Source organism: Branchiostoma belcheri, unplaced genomic scaffold (assembly GCF_001625305.1).
Source record: "Branchiostoma belcheri isolate BF01 breed outbred unplaced genomic scaffold, Haploidv18h27 scaffold2, whole genome shotgun sequence".
NCBI classification, from domain to species: Eukaryota; Metazoa; Chordata; class Leptocardii; order Amphioxiformes; family Branchiostomatidae; genus Branchiostoma; species Branchiostoma belcheri.
The window spans coordinates 4,079,843-4,094,415 of NW_017803490.1; the positions used below are offsets into that span (position 1 = coordinate 4,079,843).

General features: G+C 40.0%; 1 protein-coding gene across 10 annotated transcripts in view; it reads left to right on the forward strand.

Annotated features, from left to right (window-relative positions):
- The window catches only part of LOC109468585 (CUGBP Elav-like family member 3-A), a 235,717-nt gene that overhangs the window by 212,092 nt on the left and 9,052 nt on the right, over positions 1-14,573 (forward strand). For 6 of the 10 annotated variants that reach the window (XM_019766879.1, XM_019766881.1, XM_019766884.1 and 3 more), the window contains 5 exons: positions 6,574-6,653; positions 7,176-7,322; positions 13,288-13,462; positions 13,668-13,805; positions 14,187-14,300. In XM_019766879.1, coding sequence (XP_019622438.1) covers positions 6,574-6,653; positions 7,176-7,322; positions 13,288-13,462; positions 13,668-13,805; positions 14,187-14,300 — 654 coding nt within the window. The remainder of the gene's footprint in view (positions 1-6,573; positions 6,654-7,175; positions 7,323-13,287; positions 13,463-13,667; positions 13,806-14,186; positions 14,301-14,573) is intronic. The other 4 variants (XM_019766883.1, XM_019766886.1, XM_019766882.1 and 1 more) reach the window with 3 other exon arrangements.

A 14,573-nucleotide genomic window follows, 5' to 3' on the forward strand; every position in this document is an offset into this window, starting at 1 on the left:
GATGATATTCTTTATGCCAGCACGTCGGCAGAACGTACTGCACCTGCGCGAAACCCGTAATGTATTGTACATAGCATTTTCAATTGGCAGAATGTCTCATATAAGATTGTCTTCGCTCATATAAGGTTAGCATTTTGACAGTAGTTTCCAAATTTTGTTTTGAACAGAATATCCTCTGCAACAGGAAAAATTCTGATGCAACGTTGACCAAAAACCCAATGAAAACGCGAAAATGCGGAGTTCTGGGCAGGCGCAGTACATGTACGTTCTGCCGACATGCTTTTTTTGCCTTGATGTTATGATTCACATTGTTGATCTGTAGATAAATGATAGAGTTGTTTTAACGTCTGTCTTCTGTTTTCTGCCAACAGAGGACCGGAAGTTGTTTGTGGGCATGCTCGGAAAACAGCAAACAGAAGAAGATGTGAGAAGGTTATTTGACCCGTTCGGAACAATAGAGGAATGTACCATTCTGAGGGGTCCTGATGGACAAAGTAAAGGTAAGTTTAGAAACTTCCTACAATGTATCTCATAGATATAACCTACAGGTACAGTACATAAGGAAAGATACAGGAAATTTATAGAGAATCTTCGTCCTCTTAGTACAGTTTTAGGCCTTTTATACACAAAATGCAGGAAGAAAAACACACCACAGTTTCAGCACCAAGGACATAAGGAAAGGTACAGGAAGTTTATAGAGAGTCTTTATCATCTTTCAAAAAAGATCTATCTCAAAAAGATACTATAGATACAATTTTAGGCCTTTTATACACAAAATGCAGAAGAAAACACACCACAAATTCAGCACCAAGGACAGACACTGAAAGATTTGAGGGAACCTTTGTCATCTTCCTAGAACGGCTCATCACAAATGGCATGCACTTTGAGTAGTGTTGAAGGCCTTTCAATGCTCCCCTTATACCTCCTGCCATTAGAGCCGGTGCAAGTGCAAGTATAATACATGGCCTTGTGTAGATGACGGATGGCCCTCGCTGCCTGAAACATTACAGTGACAAACGGCTGCACCACTTATCAGCCACTGGGCATCCCCCTGTTTAAAAACCAAGCCAAAGGGAGAGCGTTAAGCACCGGCGGTGGTCCCAGTAGCACCGGGCCGGGCTTCACATCTGGGTGACGGAGTGTGGTGTGATCAATACCTGTTGTCGGGACAATTTTCACTGGTGGGAACATGGCGTGGGGGAATATATCCTCTTGTTTTACTGCCCAGTTCAGAACTATCCTTCCCACAGTTCCAGTTCCTCTACTTATAAAGCCAGTTCAAATGAAGTTTGTCTCATTGCACTCTAATATGTGTACATCCACCTGGATTTTTAAAACAGGAAAGCTGGTGCCAACATTCTTGTATCCCTCAATGCCAGCATACAAATGTGTAGTATCAACTGTCATTATTCCTAGTACCCTAACACTGTCAAATGAAAAGACATTGCTATCAGCCTTCTCAAGAATGTCTTAAAGACATCTGAAGTTTGCATACCTTGGAGATAATTGAAGCTGCATTAGTAGATGTTTTGAAATTCACTGTTCTTTTCTCCTGTAAGTCCCAGTTCTTCATTACCCAGCAGTTACCATTTCACTGATCTTTTTAATAAAAATATGTAGTCCTAGAAAGAGACCTCTGGATGAACTATGGCCAAGAGCTATGGCAATAAATCTCCGGGTGGACGTGCTATTGGCAAAAGTAGAACATACTGCCAAACCAAGTATTAACATTTTTTGCTCCAAGTCAAATCTGTCCAATACGTCTAGATCAGATAGGATCCTGCCAAAGTTTTGCAGCGCTCCTGCCTTAGACAGGCGCCTTTTCCACCCAAGGCTAGAAAATTTCATTTCATCCTCCTCCTCCCTAATAATTACATCTAGGAAATGTTTTAGAAGACCCACTGGGCACAAAACATACTTTTCTACTGTACATGTAACGTTACAGTATGATGATAAGATGTAGGCTTCGTACAAGTTTTGCAATATGAATATACACACTCACTCAATCCTCTATCCTCTTCTAATATGAATATTAACAGTATTAAAATTATGTAGTAATTGTTTTGATCAGAGAAATTTAATGGACTGAAATTTTTTTAGTCTTCATTTTGGCCTTTGTGTCAATCAGCTGTAACAAACAGCTAAACAGCTCAGTTTAAGTCTGTTTAAGACTGTATTGTGAAGTTTATTTTTCATTTACCTTTTTTTTCAACATTGTCATGAATACCTAAGAGTACCGGTAGAAAATGTACTTGAAAGGGCAATGTTTTTAAAATCCAATTTTCTTCATTGAAAATCAAGGTTCTCGTCTGAACCGCCTGTCAATCAAGTAACAGCTGTTGCCATGACAACCCTTCTCAGTCTAGAGTTATAAAGTGCAGAAAAAAGTTAGAAAGTCAACTGTAAAACTTTGATCTCATTGGAAGCTTTTTCTAGTTGGTTGTCTGATCCACCTGTCAATCAAGTGAGGGCTGTTGCCATGACAACCCTTCTCAGCCAACCGTCCCCTCTGTGACATGTCTGTGCGGGGACTTCACCACGATGGAATTTACAGGGATTAGGAAACCCATTGATCCAGTCCTGCTTCGATAATTGCGGAAAATTCCCCACAGAAAATGTGAAATTAAAGCCAATTTTTTCCCCAATTTTTGGGACGCATTGGAAGATGACCTGGCTGTCGTATACACCTGTGATTTCAGCCCAGTTCCTTGTGGATTTGCAATCTTTGCTGTTGACAGTCTAAACTCACAACCTGTGACCTGGAGTCCATCGATTCGAGCTGACGGTTACTGACCTATATAAAATGACAATTCAATATAATTACGTTTTAATGAAATTAATCACAGTGACAAATTTCTTTTCAGCCGCATCAACTGAAGGTTAATAGAATGACTCTTTGAATAATTCATCACAATGCGTCAAACACTTCACAACTGTGTAAACCTTCTGCAATCAACAACAGAAGGGCTATCAAAATGCTTAATTGAAACAAAGCCTAGTTCATAAACATTACAACTGTTTTATCGTCAGGGCTCATAATGGAATAAAACCAAGGATTATCCTTTTAAGTCCACGTGTTGAACAGAATTTCAATTGCTCCAAACTAGGTCAAAAATTCGCAAGGTCACAAATGTTATCACTCCACCAATCAGGCTACAGATCAAAAAACAGGTTGGATCTAGTTTTAGCACTATCCTGTCTTAGCAGATCACCCTAAAGGAGGTAGAGAATCTTCCCGTTGCCGTTTTAAGGATCTCAGATTAGAATAGCAGTCTGCGGGTCCATAATTAAAAAGAACTGACTCGTGCCGTACTTTATTTAGACACTTCATTTCTCCGGCCAGTCGACCATAGTGTTGATATTCATTACCTCAGCCTGTCCAATTTACCCGCCGAGGAAGCAGTGAATCAGAAAACGTGCCAAGGAACCGCCGATTGCCGAGCTCGAGATACAGAAAATTGATTTTATGGAACAGGATAATAATGAGACAGACTTAGTAATTTCAATTTCCAGATAGACGTTTTCATTGAAAGTGTTTCGATGTGGAAAAAGTCCAGATTCGGGTAATCAATTCTGGGACACGTTTGCTGTTTGATAACCGCTATCCTGTGTGAGGCAGAGGTGGCGTAATAAATTACTGCAGTTTGATATTGGCCAATACATGGAATTAGGGGAGGAAATATGGTCTGATTTGAAGAGACCCTTCGCTGAGACACGGAATTGGTGATACATCAAAATCTGATGGAGAGAATTAGACTGTCATAAACATCACTCATGATTCATGGATTAGATAAACGGTGGACTTGATTTTTCATTTTCTATCCAAGCTGTTCATGTTCAGTGTCAACCGAGCTATAAAGTGTTGCATCAGAATAAGTTTGAGTCGCTGTAAGTGCATTTACCTTCGTCATAAGGAGGTGATACCTGCGTTGTTTGCAAGTTCATTGGTTAAACGATCTCTCTCTTCCATTGTGTTCTAAGCAGTGCATTGGAAACATGCTGCAGCTGTGCATTCAGTCTTTCTTTCTTTCTTGAAACAATGCTTTCTGATATTAGAAGCAATATAAAGAGTTGTTTTATAGTACTGCAAAGATAGCATACACTGTACATGTGGTAGTATTACATGTACATGTACAAACATGTATGTTGGACATCTTCCAGTTCTGAAAAACATCGATCGACTAATTATTTTTTGATACAGCATTTGGTTGCTCTCTTTATTCCATACAAGTGTTGTATGTCTTAATCATTGGAAATTATGGGCATATTGATTTTGTTATATCTAAGTGCATTGTATGCACTTTGCAACATTACCTTGCAAAAATGCAATAATTCACACGTTAGTGTACCTTTTCAATAGGTCTGTGGATATTAATATGATATTATTTCACACCAACTCCAATTGATAAGGTGCAGTACGTGTCATGTCAAATGTGCACTCAGAACAATTGCACAAGATCATATCCAAATATGAAATTCTATGCATTGTATCAGGAACAATCTCTGAATAGCAATGTAAAACAGTATGAGTCATATAACTTTTAATGGAATTATGACAGATTTAGAGTAAAAAAGTTACACCTGTAAGTTATTTTGCCATTTGCATTGTATCAAAAACAATGATAACCGAAAGGTTCTGACACAATTCAATCCCAATACATGACACAATCCAGTACTAGCCGATGATACAAATCTACAGTTGGTATATGGCAGTGCTCATAAAATTTGATCAATCAATCCACTTTGAGAGAAATGTACAGCTGAACTCAAAATGAGTCAATGATGGAATCGAGGTGCAAGGAAAACATTTGGTAAACATGTATCATCAAGACAAAACTGCCGACCTAAAACTTCATGCGAGCAATGCATCAATACAGAGAACTCTGGCATAAGATGTACTCGAAAAGTAGAAAGAGGGGTACAAGAGGGGGTTTTTGAAGAGGATAGAAATTAAAGTTGAGATCAGCTACAGTGCCTGCGTGCTGAGCATCTAATGAGGTAGAGAAACAGATTGGATATCTGGTCAGGATGATGAGAAGGGCACAGAGCTGGCTCCAATCCCAGATCCAACATCCCGCCACCCCGCAGAAACACACAAAGAACTCTGTCCTAAAACACGGCCTTATTCCGGTGTCAACTTCTGCAACCACAGATAAAGATAATTAGAGCGGAACAGATTTTGATACCTGGAGGGGTTTTTTCCCCAGCAATGTCTTTGTGAAAACCTCTCAAATTAATTCCCAGGAGCCCGGATATAATTCATAATATTAATAACCTTTACCTTGATATTTGACGGAGAGGATTTCTATACCAACGGATAGATCAGGCTGCTTATAGAAGTGAATAGTTGATTTAAGGCTTAATTTTTCTTGTCAGTTCTGTCAATAGTGGTAATATAATGTATGAGATAATAAATTTGAGACATACAGTACATACACTGTGATTGTTGTCTATTGTTTTAAACAGTAAAAAGGGCAAATTTTAATTCTAATTGCTTTGAAATGTCATAAAACAATGCGATGAAATCGAGCAGTTTGAAATTTGTGTCAGAAAAGTGTTTGTAATGACTGACAAAGCTGTATGAGATTTCTTTGTGTGCTCAATTCATAATAATTTCTGTAGTTTAAGAAAGTCTAGATCAATGGAGCTCAATTAAGAGCATGTAGTGGTCTGAACCATGAGGTTATAGGTTTGAAGCCTAGCCAGTTATTTGGACTTTGTCCTTATACCGGAAAAACAACTATCCAAGTTTTGTCCTGTGCCAAAAATGTGCTCACCACAATAGAAGTTGTTCCGCTCTAAAACTTTACGAGACTCAGTTTTACAGTGCAGGGTACTCCTGTGGTCTGCATTATGGTTCTGGAGTGTTAATCTGTAAAATGTCAGCGTGGATATGTATTCATGGTATTGAAACTTTTATCAGCTGAAACACCACTGTAATATTGATACAGACTTAGAGGTGCAGTAAAGATACTTAAATAGAGACCATCGCTCTTACAATCCACACATTCGGTATATTGCATAGGAAAGGTTGATCGATGGTTCCCCTCTTTTGGATTATGTGGTATGTGCCAGTAAAGTTTAGGCATGCGTATGACATTTATTTTGTGGTCTAAGGGGTAGTAAGGTAGTGTCGTTGACGTGTTTCTCAATGTACTAAAGGTTTTTGTGTGTTGTCCCTTTATTTCAGTCTGTACCTCTCTCAAGTTTTGACATGTGTATGACTTTTATTTTCTAGTATGTGGCACAATAAATGTACAAGTCATGAAGTACATGTATCTCTAAGTTATGTTTCTGTTCTAAAGTTTTTTGTGTGTTGTTCCTTATTTCAATCTGTGCATTTGCCAAGTTTAAAGACTTTTATTTTCTAGTCTGTGACATACTAAATTTACACATAGTGTCTGTTGTGTTTCTATGATTGTGTACCAAAATTTTGTGTATCTTAATTTTATTCCAGACTGTGTCTTGTCTAGTGTATACTTGTGTATGATATCTATTGTGTAGTCTGTGGAATGATAAGGTAGTAACTGTTGTGTTTGTCAGTATACTAAAATCTTTGTACCTTTATTCCAGGCTGTGCCTTTGTCAAGTTCAGCTCTCATGCAGAAGCGCAGGCCGCCATTAACAACCTGCACGGGAGCCAGACTATGCCTGTAAGTACAACATCATTCTCTGGAGTAACATGGGCCAGAGGTGCTGTAATGGCCTAGTGCTTGGTCCAAACAAATTTAATTCATTGTTTCTCAAATTTTGAGGAAAAAAAACACACACACTTGAGAACTTGAAAAACCATTGGAAAAACAGTTAGTAGTTAGAATATTCTTCAATCAGTGACTGTTTTTAAATTGTCGACTGTACATCTTGAACACAAGAACACGAGACTAGGTCGAGACTTGTGTTGATCTTACTTGTGTTAATTTTACGTGACTGATGATCCTCTTCAACCATTGGAAAAACATAATGAAAGCCTGAGGTCCTGGTATCAGCAGGCTATATTATGCTGTGACTCATTCCATGCAGTAGTGTGCATATTGAGCCAGGATTCAAACTACCAACCTCTTTGTCTAGAGGCAGGGTTGCTAACCACTAGACTTTGCATGCTACTAGGGATAAACAGGTTGCTTCCTCCATGCAAAACTAACTGGCTTTTCTCTGTTGCCCCCCCCACCCCCCAGGGAGCATCTTCTAGCATTGTAGTGAAGTTTGCAGACACTGACAAGGAGCGCCAACTGCGAAAGATGCAGCAAATGGGCCTGAACCCCATGGCCATGTTCAACCCCATGGCACTATCACAGTTTGGAGCCTACGGTGCATATGCACAGGTATGTTTGTTTGTTTGTTTGTTTGTTTGTGTTTCACCTGGGAAAACATTTTGATATACCCTGGTGGAGAAAATCACTGATATATGTTAGCAACATCAAATGAAATCATAAATACAAGAATTAACAAAAATACTTCCAACTAAATATAACATAAAGCCATGTTAGTAATCCAATGGTATAACATTATACAATATAGTATGACAGTCAACGGGATGTAATGTACTTTATGTATTTTTGTCCAAGTCCAATGTATTTCATTTTATGGCTGCAACAATCCATGTGGTTAGATATTGGGATTCTTTATGTTTATAGGTTTTTACTCCAAATTCTATGAAACATAGTGGGCAGTGAAATTTGTGGTAGTATCAAATTCATGAATTATGCATTGTACATTAATTGATCTCTACCAAAACAAAATGGAACACTTCTGATTTTTTAAGATGACTATAAGAAATGTAGAAGCAAGTGGTAAAAAAAATTCTATCCGCAGACTTACAAGACAGTAGGAGGAAGAAGGGACAATAGTTCATTGCTGTGCCGTTCATGGTTGTTGCGATAGCACCGCTGTCCCTGGTGCTGAATCCACAGCAGTTGTTAAGTCCTTATCTGCTTCTCGCTTCAGTAACGCCTGGAAAGAAGGATTACTCTTGTCAAGGGAAACCTGTAGTGCATATGCAAACTGCGGAGATAAGGTTTCAACATACGGCAAACACTGTGGGGTAACCAAGCTCCAATCAACAGACACGCTGCTCTTACACTTGTGACAAGATCCTATCGCGGCGGTAAATTATTCCGGCATGTATTTCTGCATAATAGTTCTGGTTGTATCGGACGGAATATCAAGTTGTTCAATTGAGTTTTGGACGTCGGAATTACTCGTCAGTTTTCTTGGGGACCCGTTATCTCGCGGAAAACAGGCGAAGGAACGGAATGCGGGAAATACATGGCCCTGGGGTAGAGTTAACTTTCAAGGTTTAATCAGAAATAATGGCTAACCTTTTCAAAATGAGTCACGGGGAATTGGTCTTGACAGCGGAACTCAATTTACACCATTTTCTTATTAGGACGTGAAGTTGCTTGTGACATGTTGAATGTAATATAGCAACTGGTTGTGTGCGATACACGCAGTTTTTGGTGATCATTTCTATATACAGCCCCAAAATATTGCTGGTTTTAATTATGGTTTAATGGGATAAACCATAGTGTAATCTTTCTTTTGCCTTTTCAAGATACAAAAACTTCTGATTTAGACCTCGAAATGTTTGCAGTGGTCTCTCTGCCCCAAATCATGACCAAATATCTGTTTTTATTATTATTAATAATGATAATTGTACTACTGTACTACTGTAGCAGTATTTTTAACAGAACACTTGAAAATTTCCATTTCACCTCTACTACAAAACCAACTACCCATAAAAATCTACAGTATTAGCATTTAAAGAAAAATCCCAAAATCTGAGAATAATAGAAAAATCACAGAGACCCAAAATATCTATGTTTTGTTGAAATATCACATGATAAGATGCTGACTCGCTGCCTCTCTTACTCTCTCCTGGAGTTTTCGAAAATAAATGACTTGGGGGACCACGCCGTCTCAGTGAACTTGTTTTGTCGGAGGGATTCATTTGTTAAGACAGGATACCATCTGGTGGCGCTGCCCGCAACGTTGTTCCGACTTTAATGACTGGGCAATCCACACGTGCGATGTAACTAAAACCCATCTGCCCAACGCGTGGGTGCAATTACACCTGATTCTCCCCTCCTTCCTAATAAGTCTCGTGCGTGGCCTGATAATCAATCTTCCGCCTTCATTAGGCAATACGCCGGGAGTTCTTGGTTTGATCTTCTTTTGCTCGTCTTAGGTTCTTGCTCGAGCCACACCAATATAATCTGCTGTTTCTCAAGTTAGGTCATTGCACCAATTTAATTTGTTGTTTGTCGGATTTTTTGTGGGAAAAAATATGAAGAGACTTTGAAAAAAATAGGCATAGGCAATTATTAAATTGGTGGGGCTTTCACTGGACATGATGAGAATGAAGCTTAAGGACCAGGTTTTGGCCTTAGTGCACCCAGTTTTATGGAGTGAATACAGTTTTCCTCTCTGCATGCCCTCTGCTTGTGATATGTTCACCTTGAAATACTATGCTTAAAAACTCAAAGAACCCAATTTTTGTTTGAAGAAATCTTGTCATAGATATTTACAGTGAAAATGCATGTTATTTTATAACTTGTAAACAATCTGAATTTATTCATAGAATGATATAGTTTTGCAATGTTCATAAAATGTCAGAATGAAGTGTATGAGAATATCCATACATTGTGAAAATGCTGCCTCCAAACCTGTGAAGATTCAGTCAAAATTCCCTCCCTCAGCAGCCATACAGACTAGCAGAGAGGAAAGAGTCGCCTTCCCCTGCCATATGTTTCCTCTCCTTCCCTCGCAAGAAGCTATCGCAGTGACCACCATGAATCAACTTGAGTCTGCCTGGGGTTCATTACAAGTCTTCCCATTAACATTCACTGATGTGTGGTGATGTATACATCCTGACTTGTCCAGCCATGTTTTAATTGAGATGGGGGAACAAACCATAATCCGCATGGGACAGCGGTATTAAGTCACCCAGACTGAGGGATGGGGTATTCCGCCCAAGGATTGCAGCCAAAGCCTCTTAATTTGTAACAAAGTGTAAAGAAGAATCTATCAGGTGCTGTTGGAGATTTATAAGGGTCATCCCGGCTTATTTCTACAGTCTGAAGTGGACAGGGACAAATGTTTGCGTGAAAAACACTGTCCTTGTTTAGATTCTATCACCGTTTGTTACGCTGGCTTCAAAAGTAACAAGCCACGCGGCAATCTGTCTTCTGTCCGAGGGATTTCTCACGCGTCGTCTGCGTACCAGGATGTAATTAGAACCAAATCATACGTCCGTGCTCGTTAAAAAGTTTTGTACTTTGAGGAGAGGATATGTACAGGAAATGTGTACTAGGTTTTATAAAAAAGAAAATAAATTTTGCATTGCCATGGCTGTGCCTTGCCCTGCACACTCTGATAAAACTAATCTTTTGTTAAAACTGACAAGAGTTTGATAATCTTTGAATCAATGAGAAAATTCAAGTTCTCAGTTCTCATGTAGATTGAACACATTTCCACTTTTCAGTTATAACTCAAACTGCATATGAATCATCAGCAAATGTTTTACCAAAAATTGTGAAATTCTGTTACTTCTAGAATATGAAGAGAAACAATCTGTACATCCTGTACAGTTACATTGTAGTGAAACTTTTCCGAAACATCTCTTTTGATTTATTGAATTGCAGTAGTCAAAATGTCAGCACTGATACATTCTCACACGTCTTTTTTCCTTGTGTTATGAATGGCTGCAGCCCCTGAATCTGTCCCAGTTGCCATTACCAGTGGAAGGTTGCCATAAAAGGCAGTTGGAAGCTCGTCCCATCATTGAGTAAATGAGCTAATGCATCAAGCGTTGTTAATAGTAGTTCCAGTAGTTTTACCAATTACTGTCACAATGCTGGGCCATAATCCCCCGGCCACAGAACTGGTGTGAGCTCTTCTTTGACCTCTAGCCCAAACGACCTCTATCTAACCAGCAAGTATAGCGTGACTATTGTCAGAGGATGCTCGGATTTCTTGAAGTTTTGCCAGATTTTCGAAAATTGGACAGTGCCAAACATGGACAGGGAATCAAACCAATACTTACACATAAAAAATTATTGGATATCATGCCCAAAAAGGAGAGTGAAAAAAAAGAAATATGACATTATGAAAATTGTAAACCGTTGTTTGCCATTTGGTTACCAATTTGTTACAGTGTTAGGTAGCACAAAGAAGGTTAAACGTATTAAAATTTTTCATTAAACCTGTCTATGGTCCTTTCACATATTAGTTGTACTGGTATGTCTGTACAAAATGTGATGCCAGAAAAAATGCTATGACATGTAGAATTATTGTGACTATTGTTATGACAAAAAACTGTCATATCTTTCTCAATAATATGTCTTTTGTCACCATCAGTATCACTGCTACCAACAGAATGTTGAAGACCAAGACATTTTCTAGTCTGTAGGGTAGTCTTCAGTGAATGAGGTTGAAGATGAAGCCAGGATTATCTTGTGTGGTCTTGGCAGCTATTGTGTACCAGCAAACAAATGGGTCCTTTCTGTACTTCTACGTCCTCAACAGCATCTCTCATCAGCATTATCTCTTTGGAACAATTGCTTGATAAATCGGCGCCACTGCCGAGACCTCACCGCAACTGTTTGTTCAAAATCCTTCCTACATCTGCGTCTGAGACCACCGCTGCTTTATCGACCCTGAAAGAAATTGTCTTGTCCTACTTCCGCGGCGTGCCCGCAGAAAGTGAGCAACCGTCACCCTATCAGCACGGCTTTGTACGCCTTCTCTTACTTTTTATCCCGCTTCCATTTAGAAAGGTCGGACAGAAGAGATATCGACCCCAGGACAAATATATTTACTTCTCGGCACCTCCTTTGAAAATGATACCATCCCAATGATGGATAACATACTGAAATGATAAGGTGCAGCATTGTCACTTAATGCAATATACTCTGCCTACCACCCAAAGATAGCCTTTCCCTTTGCAAAGACGAGCAAAAGAAACTCTCTCAGTCGACTTTACCGGGGCATAAAATTCTTTCAGATGCTCGGGATAATTTACTACGCCATTGAAATAGCGGCCTTGGGCTTTTGTATGGTTTTATGTGAAAACAGGTAAACCTATAGGTGATTAAACTTAAGCATGCTTCTTAAAGTTTGCATATTTTTGTCATGTATATAGAGCTAGAGGATTATCCTTGTCAGATCTGTATCTTCTTGACAAGGTTAGTGACCTTCTAAAGGATGTTTAGACCTTTGAGTAATGGTTCGACATGTTTTAGCTGACAAGTTCATTGTCGACGTATCCTCCTTCCTTTCTGATCACATATTTATACCCAGTGTCGACACAAAACTCAATAAGCCCAAATCTCCCCCGTTAGGCCTCACATTTGTCAACATCACAGTATCATAGACCAGCTCGGAGCTGGGAGCGGTTAAGTCCATATTCCTCCCCGTAATGGCTGAGGCTGTTTGAAGTCGGCCTAGGGGATCTGCGTATGCATGAACATTTGCGAGATATTGCACAATAAAACTTCAACTTCTGTCCAGCTCCTTGAAAGATACAGTAAAGGAAGGTATCGATCGGCCAAATCAGTACAATGGCTGGTCCGAGAACGTCTGACAACTGCCGATGCGCCTTTATCTGAGAGTGCCGTGGAAGAAGGATGGGAGAGGGGGGATGGCTTAGATGTATGGTGCAATAAAAACATTAATCATTGGGACCATCGGCTGTAAAAGTTGGGAATGGACAGCAGTCTTCCTTTGGAATGGCTGCGGGGGAAGGACGGTCCATTTATCACCTTGTCAGGAAGGCAGGACGAAATCTGAGGGGTCTTTGTACAGGTCAAATTAGGTCGAGATGTTAGGGAAAGTGCTGGGGGCTTACTTTACTTAAGCGGTGGTTTGCCGGGAAGTTTTATGGTGTCCATAGACCCAGAGGCGGACTTAGTTCTTTGCATACATATGTTGTAGATTAGACAATGAATGACCATGTAAAGCTTGCTTAGCTATTTTGCCAGGCCTTGTCAATAGTGTTGGAACAGAAATATGTTTTAAAGTATGGAGATCACAAAACTTTCTGGGAGTATAGTTATAGATTTTACCCATACATGTACATTATGACTACATTTTTGTAAATGTTTGAGTGAATGTACACGTAGTATTCTTTAGAGTTAATTGCTGTTAAAATGGGAAATTCAAAGTTGCGTACATTTTGCTTTCACACATTTATTTGCTGACATAAAATGTGTCATTTATTTGTTGACACGAAATGTGTTGTTTGATGCTGTTAACATGTAAACTGACATGTCCACTTGTTGGCTCTTCCAGCAGCCGTCGTCCCTCCCCACACAGCTGATGCAGCAGCAGGCAGCCCTGATGGCAGCTGCTGCAGCCCAGGGGGGGTACATGAACCCGATGGCAGCGATCACTGCAGCTCACATGCACCAGATGTCTGCCATGGCTAATATGAACGGCATCACCAATGGAGTCACACCTCCGGCCGGTAGGGAACTCTTCTACCAGTAATAGTCATAAATTTGCCACAGAAATATTTGGGTGACCCATGCTTTGTAGACATCAACTACTGGTAGGCATATGCAAATTACTGGTATGCACATGCAAATTATTTGTAGGCAAATCACCCAACTACCACCTGATACCAGTTGATGACACCTGATGTTTTAACCACACCTCCTCCCCCCCTCTAGGTAACCCTGCCACCATGAACGGAGTGGTGCCCAATGGAATGCCTTCTCCTGTTGGAGTCAGCAGTTTCAACATGGCGCAGGCCAATGGCCAGGCTGCAGACCCCTCCACCTACACCAATGGCATGCCTCCTTATCCAGGTATGTCCCAATGTAGTGGTCCTCTCATTGTTCTCTAAACCATTATTTCTGCATTCAACTGAATAACTGGTGACTATGTAATGTGTCATAAATATACAGATTTATCCCCCAAAGAGCAAGTATCAGCCCTTGTAAAGTATTATGGATATGCAAATTAGATCATGAACATGCAAATATGGCACATCAGCAGGTTGACTACCTCTTCCAGCAGTTTCTCATCCTGTCTTCCTTTCGGCCCCAGAGAAACATCTTGTTTTGCAGACTTGGCTGTAACATTTTAGTCATCTCTAAAACCTGTGAAGTATCACATGTATGCAAATAGAATCACTGATATGCAAATAAGGTAGCACACCTCTTCCAGCAGTCTCTCATCGTACCTAGTGCTTTGCTTGCTTTCAGCCCCTGGGACCCCCACGGGTGACCCAGCTCACCAGTACCCCGGCATACAGCAGTACCCAGGTACAGAAGAGGAAAGTTTTCAGTGGCACAGTCTGGGTGTGTGGTCTTGTGTTCTTGTCCTCTCTTTGTAAACTGCTACCTCTGTAAAAGGAAAACATCTCAATCCTCAGTAACATTCCCCTATGGTACAGCATTGTACAGATTGGTTTGTTTGAGCCTTTATTTATCAGGAAATAACTCTTTTCATTGCTGGCTGCCTTTCATTGAGGTCCTGAGAGAAGAGGCCAGTGTCAGACTGAGACTAGTGTAACAAGAAGCAGGCTACAGGATTGTAGTCCTAACCAATATCTTGAAAGAGTCCTTGTAACT